The sequence below is a fragment of the Anomaloglossus baeobatrachus genome, chromosome 4 (genome assembly GCF_048569485.1).
Source record: "Anomaloglossus baeobatrachus isolate aAnoBae1 chromosome 4, aAnoBae1.hap1, whole genome shotgun sequence".
NCBI lineage: Eukaryota > Metazoa > Chordata > Amphibia > Anura > Aromobatidae > Anomaloglossus > Anomaloglossus baeobatrachus.
In genome coordinates, this window is record NC_134356.1 from 178,350,103 (window position 1) to 178,364,480 (window position 14,378).

The 14,378-nt window shown below is 41.0% G+C and overlaps 1 protein-coding gene across 2 annotated transcripts in view; it reads right to left on the reverse strand.

Annotated features, from left to right (window-relative positions):
- Positions 1-14,378, reverse strand: part of ARHGAP26 (Rho GTPase activating protein 26) — a 577,725-nt gene that overhangs the window by 296,410 nt on the left and 266,937 nt on the right. For both annotated transcript variants that reach the window (XM_075344594.1, XM_075344593.1), the window contains exon 13: positions 343-408. In XM_075344594.1, coding sequence (XP_075200709.1) covers positions 343-408 — 66 coding nt within the window. The remainder of the gene's footprint in view (positions 1-342; positions 409-14,378) is intronic.

A 14,378-nucleotide genomic window follows, 5' to 3' on the forward strand; every position in this document is an offset into this window, starting at 1 on the left:
CTTTCTCATGATTCAGATGATGCCAGGAAAGCCATTGGGTCCCAATATACTAGAATTTAGATGGTAAGATGGCGCTCTGGGTAGGGTCAACTTTATCTGACAAAATTAAATCCAGCCTAAAGGCTCCCAAAACACAGTTTTTTTGTGCCTGTATATAACTATAACCAGAAGAACACCTTTGAATTCACAAATCATTTTAGACTTTAAATAGTATTCTCCCACTGATGACTAATCTCAATTTGTTTCCTGACAGGTGAACTAAAAACAATGTTACCGACATCTGCGTAGCCTTGATTATTAAGTTGACCTAAGCTTAATGCCATCTGTGGCACATGTGCTCACCTCTTGTTTCCACAGCTTGGATACACTTCCGGATGATGCTGAAGCCAATACTGTCCAGCTGGGCAGCTAATGGAAAAGATAGAGTTTAGAATATATATCACACCAGTGTCAATCAGAAGCCTTTTATATACCATTTATTCATGTTACTTAGTAAAATACAAAAATAAAATTACAATAGCAATAAAACATTTTTTCACATAAAATGTATGTATGCCAAGTTCTGTACTAATTACGATCATCTTAAAGCTTTAAGATATTCTTGACTTTATCACTTTCAAATTTATACATATATGTAGTTATTTTTGTTCAAAGCAGACACAACCCATAACATAAATGATAATACTATGGGTTTTAGAAAATGCCACCTAAACAACACCCTGATTTTTATACAGCTTTCCTGAGTATTATGGTATTTTGTTTTTAATTTGCCATACGATTCTAGAGATATGGATTTTTAATTTAGCAAAAATTGTTATGTTAATTGATATTGTTACTAAGGGATCATAGTTCACAGGGATTTGCAAAGCAACCTAAAGTCACACCCTAAGGCCTCTTTCACACTTCCGTGAAAACCACGCACGTTTTGGACGGACGTGTAAAAGGTGCGTATGGCCGTGATTTTGGCACACGTGTGTTATCCGTGATAACACACGGAGAACAGGAACTTTCTGCTCACCTGTCTCTGGCGTTGCTGTCCGTGGTGCTGATCTACGGTCTTGAACCCTGCAAACTCCCTGCTGCTTCCGGTCCTCTGTGCTGTGCATATGCGATGATGAGCATAATGAGCGGGGGTCAGAAGCAAGTGTCAGCAGTGGCAGAGACAGCAACGCTGGAGAAGGTGAGTATAAAAATTAATTTTATTTCACAGAAACGTGGTTTTCTCCGGTTTATGTCACATGGAGCATATCCGTGTGGTCCGTGTGACACCCGTACTGCCGAAGAAAATTGGACATGTCTACGTGTGGAGCACACGGGCAAACATATGCTCCACATGGACACACTGTCCATGGCAAAATACGCACATGTGCGCAAATCCATTGATTTCAATGGGTCTACGTTTGCCCGTGTCTCCAGTACGTGTGAAAACAGACGTCACACGTACTGGAGATATGGATGTGTGAAGGAGGCCTAAGGCCGGTTTTAGACGTCCGTGTTTAATCAGGTACAAGCCACACACATGGTTATGGTCATACATGTGTCACAAGTGTGACATTTGTGTTTGCATATGTGTGACACGTACTGGAGAAAACACGGGTCTTTGTAATAAAAAGATTTTTTATATTCACTTGTATCCAGCGCTGTTTTCTTCGGCTCTGCTGCCTCACGCTTCTGACCGCTGCTCATTATATTCATTGATTATTCAGTACGCTGAGGAGCTGTAAGCCGGAGTATCATGGGGACAGCGCTGGGTACAGCACTACAGAGGACAGCATCATGGGAACTCCAGTGACCTCCTGGACGTCATTGCACACACACTGCTTGCTGAATACTCACCTGTCACCAACGATGCTGTTCTCAGATATGCTGTCCCTGGCGGTGTCCCTGCGATGCTCCGGCTTACAGGTTCTCAATACACACACTCACACTCTGCTGGATACTCACCTGTCCCCAGCGATGCGGTCCTCGGCACTGAAGTCCCAGCAATGCTCTGGCTTTCAGCTCCTCAGTGCAGTGAATAATCAATGAATATAATGAGCGGGGGTCAGAAGTAGGAGGTAGCAGAGCAGAAGACAACAGCGCTGGATACAGGTAAATATAGAAAATCTTTTTATTTCAGAGACCAGTGTTTTCTCCGGTACATGTCACACTGATGTCACACGGATCACATCAGTGTGCAAACCATGTAACACCCATGCTGCCGGAGAAAAAAAACAGACATGTCTCTGTGTGCGTGCGGGGGTCACACGGTCCATGTGAAAAAAAGACCGAGTGAGTACAGCATAGAATAATATGGGTACGTGTGGCATCAGTGTTAAAAATTGATGTCACACGTACCTGAAATACGGATGTCTGAAACCGGCCTTAGAGAATCCTAAGAGCACTAGCCCTTGGTTAAGCCTAAAAAAAAAATTGCACTACATAAAAAGTTCAACACTTCTGAAATTGTATGGTTCTATTTAAACAAAAAACGGATAAAAAGGTAAATTTTGGACTGGTAAGACAAGTTGGAAAAAGATATCCAAAGCCTCAGAGACAAGTCCAGAAGAGTCTAATTTTCCAATCCTAATGGAGGATTCATAATATTTTGGTGCCTCTAAGTTGGAGATGGAACTAATCTAAAATCACAGCTGTATGGTGTGTATTGAAACCAAAATTCTTCCACTTCAGAAAACTGAAATGAAAAGTTTGGGGATATGATAAGCAGCAATGACACTTGACCAAATCTATTGATCCCAAAGGAATAGCAACAGGATCGTAGTACTTTCACAAACCGACCTCTATTATACTGAAGTGCTGCAAACTGAAAGGCTCGCCTGGGAATTTATTAGCGCAAGATAAAATATTTATTTTGTATAAAGTTATGAAAGCCTGAACGCATTCAGCTCATATCCTGAAAGCGAAATCTGAAACCGTCAAAGTAAAGAAATATTAAACTCAATTAAGAAGTTCTGTAGCTGGGATTTCTCCATGTGTTATTCTGATTTCATTCTTACAAATGAACAATACACACAATGATTAACTTTGCCTAATGCTGGTCTTGTTTGCATATACAGAATAGAATTGAGTAATTTGGATGGAAATAAACAATATAAAAACAGCAAACCCATACATTTGAGATCCGTTATTACAGCATTCACTATCGGATAAATGACAATTTAACAAATCACAGCAATACTAAATGTATAGTTTGTGTATGTTTTGTAACGCGTTTTGTAAAGTGTTAAGAAAAAAAAATAAAATTGAATTTTGGAATATATTATATATATATATATATATATATATATATATATATATATATATATATATATATATATATATATATATATATATATATATATATAGATATATCTATAGATATATATATATCTATAGATATATATATATCTATAGATATATATATCTATAGATATATATATATCTATAGATATATCTATATATATATATATATATCTATAGATATATATATATCTATAGATATATATATATATCTATATATCTATATATATATATATATCTATATATCTATATATATATATATATATATAGAGATATATATATATATATATATATATATATATATATATATATATATATATATATATATATACAGAACAAAGGACTTTAATAGCCCAATGGCACATATATCTCTATATATACACACACATACATACAGTAAATGTACACACATACAGAGTGTGAAATGAGTATTGAGCATGTCACGGTACTGATAATGGTGTTAAAAACACAAATTTCTCGCCAGATGTTGGTAACTACCTATCCAACCAACGCAGACAAAGAAATCAAACTATAAATGCCCATAAACTTAATGATATGTAAAAATGAGAAATAACACAGGGGAAAAAATATTGAACACATTTACTGAAGTTTAATACTTCATACAAAACCATTTGTCTGTGATGATAGCTTCTGTATGGAGAAACTAATCGCATGCAATGCTCAGTTGTGATTTTGTCTCATCCTTCCTCAAAAACACTCTGCAAATCCTGAAAGTTCCGTGGGCTCCTTCTATGAACTCTGAGCTTTAGTTCAATCCATACATTTTCCAAATATGGTGCGTATTATGGCAGAGAGTTAAATTTCGGTCTCATCTGACCAGACTATCTTGTCCCATTATCTCACAGGCTTGCCTAAATGTTGTTGAAGAAACTTTAAAACGCACTTGAACATGCTCTTTGTTCAGCAATTGATTCTTGCGTGTTGAGCGTGCACACAAGCCATGGAGGTTGAGCATATTACTTATTGTTTTCTTTGAAACAATTGTACCTGCTAATTCATGGATTTTTCTGTAGCTCTCCACAGAGGGTCCCTGCCTCTTGGACAACTCTACTGATAATTCTTTTCACTCTTCTGATTCAAATCTTACGAGGAAAACATCTAGCCCTGGCTGGTTTATGGTGAAATTATGTTCTTTCCACTTCCAGGTTATGGACCCAATAGTGCTCACTGGAACCTTCGGTAGTTTAGAAATTTCTCTGTACCCAATGTCATCACTATGTTTTGCAACAATAACATTGCGAAGGTTTTGAGATAGGTCATTGGTTTTACCAATTATGAGATGTTTATTTTGTGTGGCACCTTGATAATGAGACTCCTTTTTATAAGTTATCAGTTGGACCAACTGATAATATTTTTAACTAAAGGTCCAGTCACACTAAGCAACTTACCAGCGATCCCAACAACGATAGGGATCGCTGGTAAGTTGCTAGGAGGTTGCTGGTGAGCTGTCACACTGCGACGCTCCAGCGATCCCACCAGCAACCTGACCTGGCAGGGATCGCTGGAGCGTGGCTACACGAGTTGCTGGTGAGCTCACCTGCAACCAGTGACCAGCCCCCAGTCTCCTAGTTACAGCACACATCAGGTTAATTAACCCGATGTGTGCTGCAGCTAAATGTGCACAGAGCAGGGAGCAGCGCACACTGAGCGCTGGCTCCTTGCTCTCCTAGTTACAGCACACATCGGGTTAATTGCCTGATGTGTGCTGCAGCTAAATGTGCACAGAGCTGGAGCCGGCAGCACAGGCAGTGAGAGCGGAGGAGGCTGGTATCAAAGGTAAATATCGGGTAACCAAGGACAGGGCTTCTTGGTTACCCGATGTTTACATTGGTTACCAGCCTCCGCAGAAGCCGGCTCCCTGCTCACTGCACATTAGTTGTTGCTCTGTCGCTGTCACACACAGCGATCTGTGCTTCACAGCAGGACAGCAACAACTAAAAAATGGCCCAGGACATTCAGCAACAACCAACGACCTCACAGCAGGGGCCAGGTTGTTGCTGGATGTCACACACAGCAACATCGCTAGCAACGTCACAAAAGTTGTTCGTTACCAGCGATGTTGCTTAGTGTGACGGGGCCTTAAGGCTGGGTTCACACTAAGCGACAACGACGTCGCTGTTACGTCACCATTTTCTGTGACGTAACAGCGACCTTGTAAGTCGCTGTTATGATCGCTGCTTAGCTGTCAAACACAGCAGCCGAAGCAGCGATCATAACGACACGCATCGCTGTGCTGCAACATGTGCAGAGAGCAGGGAGCCGCGCACACTGAGCGCTGGCTCCTTGCTCTCCTAGCTACAGTACACATCGGGTTAATTACCCGATGTGTAGTGCAGCTACATGTGCAGAGAGCAGGGAGCCGCGCACACTGCTTAGCGCTTGCTCCCTGCTCTCCTAGCTACAGTACACATCGGGTTAATTAACCCGATGTGTACAGCAGCTACATGTGCAGAGAGCCGGAGCCGGCAGCACAGGCAGCGTGAGAGCTGCGGAGGCTGGTAACTAAGGTAAATATCGGGTAACCACCTTGGTTACCCGATGTTTACCCTGGTTACAGCTTACCGCAGCTGCCAGATGCCGGCTCCTGCTCCCTGCTCGCTTCATTTCGTCGCTCTCTCGCTGTCACACACAGCGATCTGTGTGTCACAGCGGGAGAGCGCCTTTGAAGAAAACGAACCAGGGCTGTATGTAACGAGCAGCGATCTCGCAGCAGGGGCCAGATCGTTGCTCAGTGTCACACACAGCGAGATCGCTAATGAGGTCACTGTTGGGTCAGCAAAACCGTGCCGTAGCAGAGATTTCGGTAGCGATCTCGCTATGTGTGAAGCACCCCTAAGTGGCAGGACTGGTTTCTAATTACTGATACATTTCAGTTGGTGTCATGACTTTCCATGGCTTTTTGCACATCTCTTTCTTCATATGTTCATTACTTTTGTTTTGTGAAACTTCTCATTATTACACATAATTAATTCAGCGTTTCATTGCACACTAGAGGTCACAATGCAACACAACTCTATGAGTCCCTGGCTCTGGCCTTTTTCTGGCTCTCAGAGTCGCATTGACAGCTTGTGATGTAACTTCTGCTTTCCAGCCAGTCAAACATTATAGACACAAAACAGAACCAAAGGACCAGAGTGGCGCTAAAAAAGGATGAATCCACCGGTTGGAGAGTATAAGAAAGGGGCAAGGAACTTACATTTAAAGCACCATCCCAGTGCTGAGAAACAAAAAATACTGAATTGGTGATTTAACCCTGCCTGTGATGAGGATGAAACGAACACTGAAAAGTGATATCTACAGAGCAGGAAGTGCCACGCTGTTATGGGCCTTAGTGTTTATAATTAGGGATGAGAGACCCATGGATGTTAAGGTTCACCCAAACTGCAGTGAAAAGTTAGGCTCAATTCCTGAACTTGATCCTGAACCCCACAGAAGTCATTGGGGGCCTGAACTTGTGTGGTAAAATGGCTGTAAACTGGTCGCAGTAAAGGTAAGGGAGTTACAAAAGGAATCAAAATTGGTGTAAGAACAGGACAAATGCCCTGCAAACAAATGTTCTGTCACCATAGCAATGGTTAAATAGGAAGTTAATAAAAATTTTAAGAGTGCCACCACAAAAGCTGTTTTCAGAGTTTCTGTACATTGGCCAATTTACTAACTAATACCTCATATATATTTGAAATATATTTTTTGCACCTTTTTTTTTTAACACAGGGTGCAGCCGGGCCTCTTAATACGGCCGTGCATAGTGGAGTTTCTGTCCCTTGTGTGCTGCAGTGAGTAGTGTCCGGGTAACCCGCCTAACCTAATAGTAAGGGCGTGATAATAGGTTGCTGGCTGGATACCATGCGCATACGAGTGTGAACAGTGCCTTATGCGCGCCACTAGTGTGCAATTTACCTTGCACCTGTGAAGTGTCCATCATGTTGAGAGGTTTGTCTGCATCCTGTTGGTGCATTAGATGTGTTGGCCTGGGCTAACTGGACTGGTTGCCCTCTTTTTTGCTGTGAGAGTTTCCCCCCAGAGCCAAAATTATAAGAGTGCTCCCACAAAGCCTGGTTTCAGAGTTCCCCACAGACAACATTTATGAGTGCTATCCCAGAGTTCCATAACAGAGGCAAAATTTTAAGAGTGCCCCCACACAGCCTGTTTTCAGAGTGACCCCCACAGAGCCAAAATGTTAAAAGTGACCCCCCCCCCCAGACCAACAATGTAGTGAATAGATGATCACCACAACATTTGAATGTTGAAAAAGGCAGTTTCTCATGGGACAACAACTTTAATATACAAACACTTACTGAAAATAGCCCATTTACAAACTAAATAGTATAAAGTCTCCAAACTGCTGCATATCCCAATTCCCCAAACATCAACAACTTGCAGTGTGAGGTCCATTAGAAGAATAACATTTTGAAAAGGAGCTGAAAAGGTTATTGAAGTTGCTCCAAAGCATTTTCATAATTAAAAAACAACTATGGAATTGCAGTAAAATTGATTCTTAGACTTCGGGTACAAGAAAAAAATATTTTACATAGTGACGTGTTTATAACTGAAATGGCAAGTTTAGGTAAAAATAATGAAGATGAATTTTTGACTCTGCGCAATTTCGCTCTGCAAAAAAAACAAAGTGTCTTAAAGTTCCATCGAAGCAGATGGGATTGGGATAGAAATCCCAAGTCTATTGTGTTTTTTTACCATGAAGCGTAAACGGACCTGTGGTGCGTGTTTCAAAATCGCAACAATTTTTTGGGTGGGTGCACTGAATTTTATTCGGGGATTTTCTGCATAAACTTGCATGATATGCAGAAAATCCAGATGAAAAAACCAAATAAGAGTTTTTAGTCCATTTTTACTGGGTTAACTTAGCTAGTGAGTGTACAATTGCCGCAGAAAACCTGCAACATCCAAACTCACCAAATTCTCTGGGAAATGTAGCCTTAAGGGGGCTTTACACGGTAACGATATCGCTAGCAATTTCTAGCGATATCGAGCGTGTAAGTACCCGCCCCCGTCGCACATACGATTGTTTGTGATCGCTGCCGTAGCGAACATTATCACTATGGCAGCGTCACACGTACTTACCTGGTCGGCGGCGTCGCTGTGACTGCCGAACAATCCCTCCTTCAAGGGGGAGGGACGTTCGGCATCACAGCGACGTCACCGCAACGTCATTAAGCAGCCGGCCAATCAAAGCGGAGGAGCGGAGATGAGCGGGACGTAACATCCCGACCACCTCCTTCCTTCCGCATTGGGGCCGGCGGCAGGTAAGGAGACGGTCCTCGCTCCTGCGGTGTCACACATAGAGATGTGTGCTGCCGCATGAGCGATGAACAACATGGATAAACAACCCTTACCGATTTTTGCGTTTGGGACGACCTCTCCATGGTGAACGATTTTCACCATTTTTGAGATCGCTTAAGGTCGCTGGTCAGTGTCACACGCTGCAATATCGTTAATGACGCCGGATGTGCGTCACTAACAACGTGACCCCAACGATTAAACATTAACGATATTGTAGCGTGTAAAGCTCCCTTAAGACTTTGTTTATTATAATAAACACTATATAGTCTACACAATACTAAAGTATCCACAGATTTAATCCAATTTTTCACCTTACGATAACAGTAACATTTAAAGCCATCAAACTGAGGTTTCCGGATTTATCCAGATGGGAAGGATGAAACTAATTCCCACAAGCTGGTAGCAAAAACATCAGCAGCTTCCTGTTCAGCTCCGATCATGAAAGGTCAGGGATTCTTTTGTAGTCTTGTACCCTTATAATGGCAAGAATATCTAATTAAATATCCAGCTGGCTTTTATTGGTCTCTGATTTGGCCCTTAATGAAGGTCTACTGGGCCAGGAGCTTATATCTTGGAGTTTATCTGCAAAGCTTCAGAAAAAAAGGTTTTGACTATCTCCGTGGTGCCACAGCCTAACTCAGTACTAGATCAACAATGCTGAAGACAAATGGATGAATGTTACTATAGTCTGTACAGCTACAGCCTACTATCCATGTCAAAAAGGACCTTTCACAAAATTGTGTAAAGATCAATATAATGGGGCTGATTGAAAGTCTTATTTTTTTCTCCATTGCACTGCAAATATATTGACTCAAAGTTGAATCAAAGTGGGAATTAACAGGGGTATTTTCTGGGGGCTTTTACTATTTTTTCCTGTATGGATGCTGCCCAATCATAAGAAAGTAGCATCATACAGAGGAAAACAAACGTTAATGCCCTCAGAAAAGTCAAACCGGTATTTTCAGTGTGGTCCGGTGAAACTTATGTCTCACTTGATCATACTTCGAATTGCTTTTTTAATTACATTTTTTAGTCTCTTTAGGGTTCTTAAACCCGTGATCACTTGTGAACAATACACTGCAATACTTCAGAGAAGCTGCCATCCTTCTGATCCACAATGGCCTTAATAAGGAGGCTGTAATTTTGTAATTATATATACTGCAATTCTGAAGATTCCCGAATCCAAAGAATACAAAATAAAGTGAAAATAAGAACAAAAAAAATAAATTATAAAATGTCTGAGTCTCTATTCTTTCCAAACTTCAAGGAAAAAAAGCATAGATATAGGCAACACAGGTGTTCTAACATCCATAAAAGTTCAATCTAGCAAAATATTATTACTTAATTCGTAAAAGGTAATATTCTAAAGAAGAATACAAAATAAAAAAAAATAAGAACTCAAGACAAATTTCCTAACAAAGTGATTTGCAAAATTTTATAATTTTCAAGGTTGAAAAAAATTCTTTAAAAAAAATTTAAAAAAATGTTGAATTAAAGTTTAGTTTATCTTTAAGCAACAATTCTAAGGAAGCTTTCTACTGGAGAAATTCAGTGAAACACCAAGTTTAATTTAGCAAGTGGCAATGAAGATGTTAAATCCAAACATCCATTTTCGTATGAACTATGCACTGGCCCTGGATGTTTGACCCAGACAAACAAACTGGCAAATGATGCAATGATTCCCAGCAAGTTGAAAAGAGAGGTTAACCTACAAAACATTACCATCTTTCTAGGAAAACTTAAGACTTTTTGTTACACATCAAAGTTAAACAATATATGAACTGAAATACCAAACGTTTGCTGACAAAGTTTAGTATACAGCCAATACAGAAATAAGGATCACATCAATCCTATAGGAACCTATGTGTATTCATAGCACAGAAAAATACAATTGGCAAAACACATTTCTATCAATAAAAGGTCAAATGGTGTCACAGATCAGATTATCAACATACAGTTAGGTCCAGAAATATTTGGACAGTGACACAAGTTTTGTTATTTTAGCTGTTTACAAAAACATGTTCAGAAATACAATTATATATATAATATGGGCTGAAAGTGCACACTCCCAGCTGCAATATGAGAGTTTTCACATCCAAATCGGAGAAAGGGTTTAGGAATCATAGCTCTGTAATGCATAGCCTCCTCTTTTTCAAGGGACCAAAAGTAATTGGACAAGGGACTCTAAAGGCTGCAATTAACTCTGAAGGCGTCTCCCTCGTTAACCTGTAATCAATGAAGTAGTTAAAAGGTCTGGGGTTGATTACAGGTGTGTGGTTTTGCATTTGGAAGCTGTTGCTGTGACCAGACAACATGCGGTCTAAGGAACTCTCAATTGAGGTGAAGCAGAACATCCTGAGGCTGAAAAAAAAGAAAAAATCCATCAGAGAGATAGCAGACATGCTTGGAGTAGCAAAATCAACAGTCCACAACAGGGTACATTCTGAGAAAAAAGGAATTGACTGGTGAGCTTGGGAACTCAAAAAGGCCTGGGCGTCCACGGATGACAACAGTGGTGGATGATCGCCGCATACTTTCTTTGGTGAAGAAGAACCCGTTCACAACATCAACTGAAGTCCAGAACACTCTCAGTGAAGTAGGTGTATCTGTCTCTAAGTTAACAGTAAAGAGAAGACTCCATGAAAGTAAATACAAAGGGTTCACATCTAGATGTAAACCATTCATCAATTCCAAAAAATAGACAGGCCAGAGTTAAATTTGCTGAAAAACACCTCATGAAGCCAGCTCAGTTCTGGAAAAGTATTCTATGGACAGATGAGACCAAGATCAACCTGTACCAGAATGATGGGAAGAAAAAAGTTTGGAGAAGAAAGGGAACGGCACATGATCCAAGGAACACCACATCCTCTGTAAAACATGGTGGAGGCAACGTGATGGCATGGGCATGCATGGCTTTCAATGGCACTGGGTCACTTGTGTTTATTGATGACATAACAGCAGACAAGAGTAGCCGGATGAATTCTGAAGTGTACCAGGATATACTTTCAGCCCAGATTCAGCCAAATGCCGCAAAGTTGATCGCACGGCGCTTCATAGTACAGATGGACAATGACCCCAAGCATACAGCCAAAGCTACCCAGGAGTTCATGAGTGCAAAAAAGTGGAACATTCTGCAATGGCCAAGTCAATCACCAGATCTTAACCCAAATTGAGCATGCATTTCACTTGCTCAAATCCAGACTTAAGACTGAAAGACCCACAAACAAGCAAGACCTGAAGGCTGCGGCTGTAAAGGCCTGGCAAAGCATTAAGAAGGAGGAAACCCAGCGTTTGGTGATGTCCATGGGTTCCAGACTTAAGGCAGTGATTGCCTCCAAAGGATTCGCAACAAAATATTGAAAATAAAAATATTTTTTTTGGGTTTCATTTATTTGTCCAATTACTTTTGACCGCCTAAAATGTGGAGTGTTTGTAAAGAAATGTGTACAATTCCTACAATTTCTATCAGATATTTTTGTTCAAACCTTCAAATTAAACGTTACAATCTGCACTTGAATTCTGTTGTAGAGGTTCCAATTCAAATCCAATGTGGTGGCAAACAGAGCCCAACTCGCGAAAATTGTGTCACTGTCCAAATATTTCTGGACCTAACTGTAGACCTGTCATGTAGTACCATCATAAAATTATAATGGATGCAACATAATGTTGCATTTTAGATACATAAACCATAAATTTACAGGTTTACTGATCGTGACTAAATTGACCCTAGTGTAGGGATTGGGGATGACCTAAACTAATCAAACTCCAACTACTTGATTCTTCTACTGCTTAATGGCTTTATCCTATAATTGTACAATCGCTTTTGTCAATACCCAAGTTAGGCGATTCCCCTTCCCTCGCTCTGTAAGGCCTTATTCACATGTCAGTATTCGGTCAGTATTTTTCATCAGTGTTTGTAAGTTCCACTGCTGGCTTTGGTATTCAGAGAAAATCTAATTGAAAAGCTGACACCTGTTCTGTTTTTTTTTGGAGACACTACTGGTATTAGCTACTGATGAAATGCTGATGTGTGAATGATGCCTTACACGTTCATACCGGGGATTCCCCTCTTCATACTCTCCTTTTAAACTTAGTATTCCCCTTCTCACACTTTATTTTTTACTTCTTTGCATTATTTTTTTCTTATTTTATTAAATGCACTCCCCTTTGCATATGCTATTTTATGTCTAATAATCACTGATTTATTTAATTTTATTTTATTTGACTTTGAAACGCGTAAAAAATGAAACTGCAATTGATTTATATCTTTAAGGCTAGGTTCATACTTCCGTTGTTTTAAATCCGTCAGGTCCGTCAGCGACGGATCCGTCGTTTTTTTAGATGGCAACTGACGCAATGGATGTGTTTTTCACAAGATTCCGTTCACAGGAATCCTGTGAAAAAACGGATCCGTCGCGTCAGTTACATCCGCTGTGCGCCCGGTTTTTTTTTTGACGGCTCCGTCGTGATCTGTTTCTGTTTGGGACAGCCCAGTGGATGTGCCAAAACATGCCGGGCTTGCTCAGTAGAGCATGACGGAATCCAGCGCTGGATTCCGTCGTAAGACTGATTACGACGGACTCCAGCACCATAGACATCCATTACAAGCTTGATGGATTGCAACAGATTCCTGCGCGGTGCGTTAATTTTGACGGCCCAAAAAAAGTTACATTCTGCGTGGTTTCCACCCGGTGGTCAGTCCAAAGACTACTGATGCGCCGCGCAGCGGATGCAACGCAACGTCATCAGTCGCAATCCGCCACTCATACAAATCCTCATGCAGACTACAACTCAAAAATATCTCATGGATCCAGGCTTTCCTTAACCAAGAATCAGCAAAAATATTAATGCCCTCATCATCTCCCGCCTCGACTACTGCAACCTCCTGCTCTCCGGCCTCCCTTCCAACACTCTTGCACCCCTCCAATCTATCCTAAACTCTGCGGCCCGCTTAATCCACCTCTGCCCTCGCTATTCCCCAGTCTCGCCACTCAGCCAATCCCTTCAATGGCTTCCCATCGCCCAACGACTCCAGTTCAAAACATTAACCATGACATACAAAGGCATCCACAACCAGTCTCCTCCTTATATCTGTGACCTAGTCTCCCGGTACCTACCTGCACACAACCTCAGATCCTCACAAGATCTCCTTCTCTACTCCTCTCTTATCTCCTCTTCCCACAATCGCGTACAAGATTTCTCCCGTGCCTCCACCATACTCTGGAACGCTCTACCTCAGCATATCAGACTCTCCCCTACCGTGGAAAGCTTCAAGAGGAACCTCAAGACCCATCTCTTCCAATAAGCCTACAACCTACAATAACCCTCAGTCTAGTACACCACTGCGCAACCAGCTCTGTCCTCACCTATTGTAGCATCTCTATTGTCCTCTCTCCTCCTATATCAGTCTGTTTTGTACTGTTAATGATTGTTCTACGCATCCCCTCTTTCACATGTAAAGCGCCATGGAATAAATGGCGCTATAATAGTAAATAATAATAATACAAGTCTATGGGTAACAACAGAATCCGCCCAACTGATTCGGTTAACCAGAGCCGCGGATTATGACTGATACAAATTGACGGAGATGTGAACCTAGCCTAATATTGTTTGCCATTATTGTCAGCAGCGCAGCACCTTCTCCATATTCTTTGACGTAAAATAATAAAAGCTTATACTTCTCTCCAGCACTGGAATTATTTTAGCGATTTAGCTGTCCAATTCCCTGGTGCTCGCATGACAGTATATCATGTGATTACTTCATCCAATCACGGCCA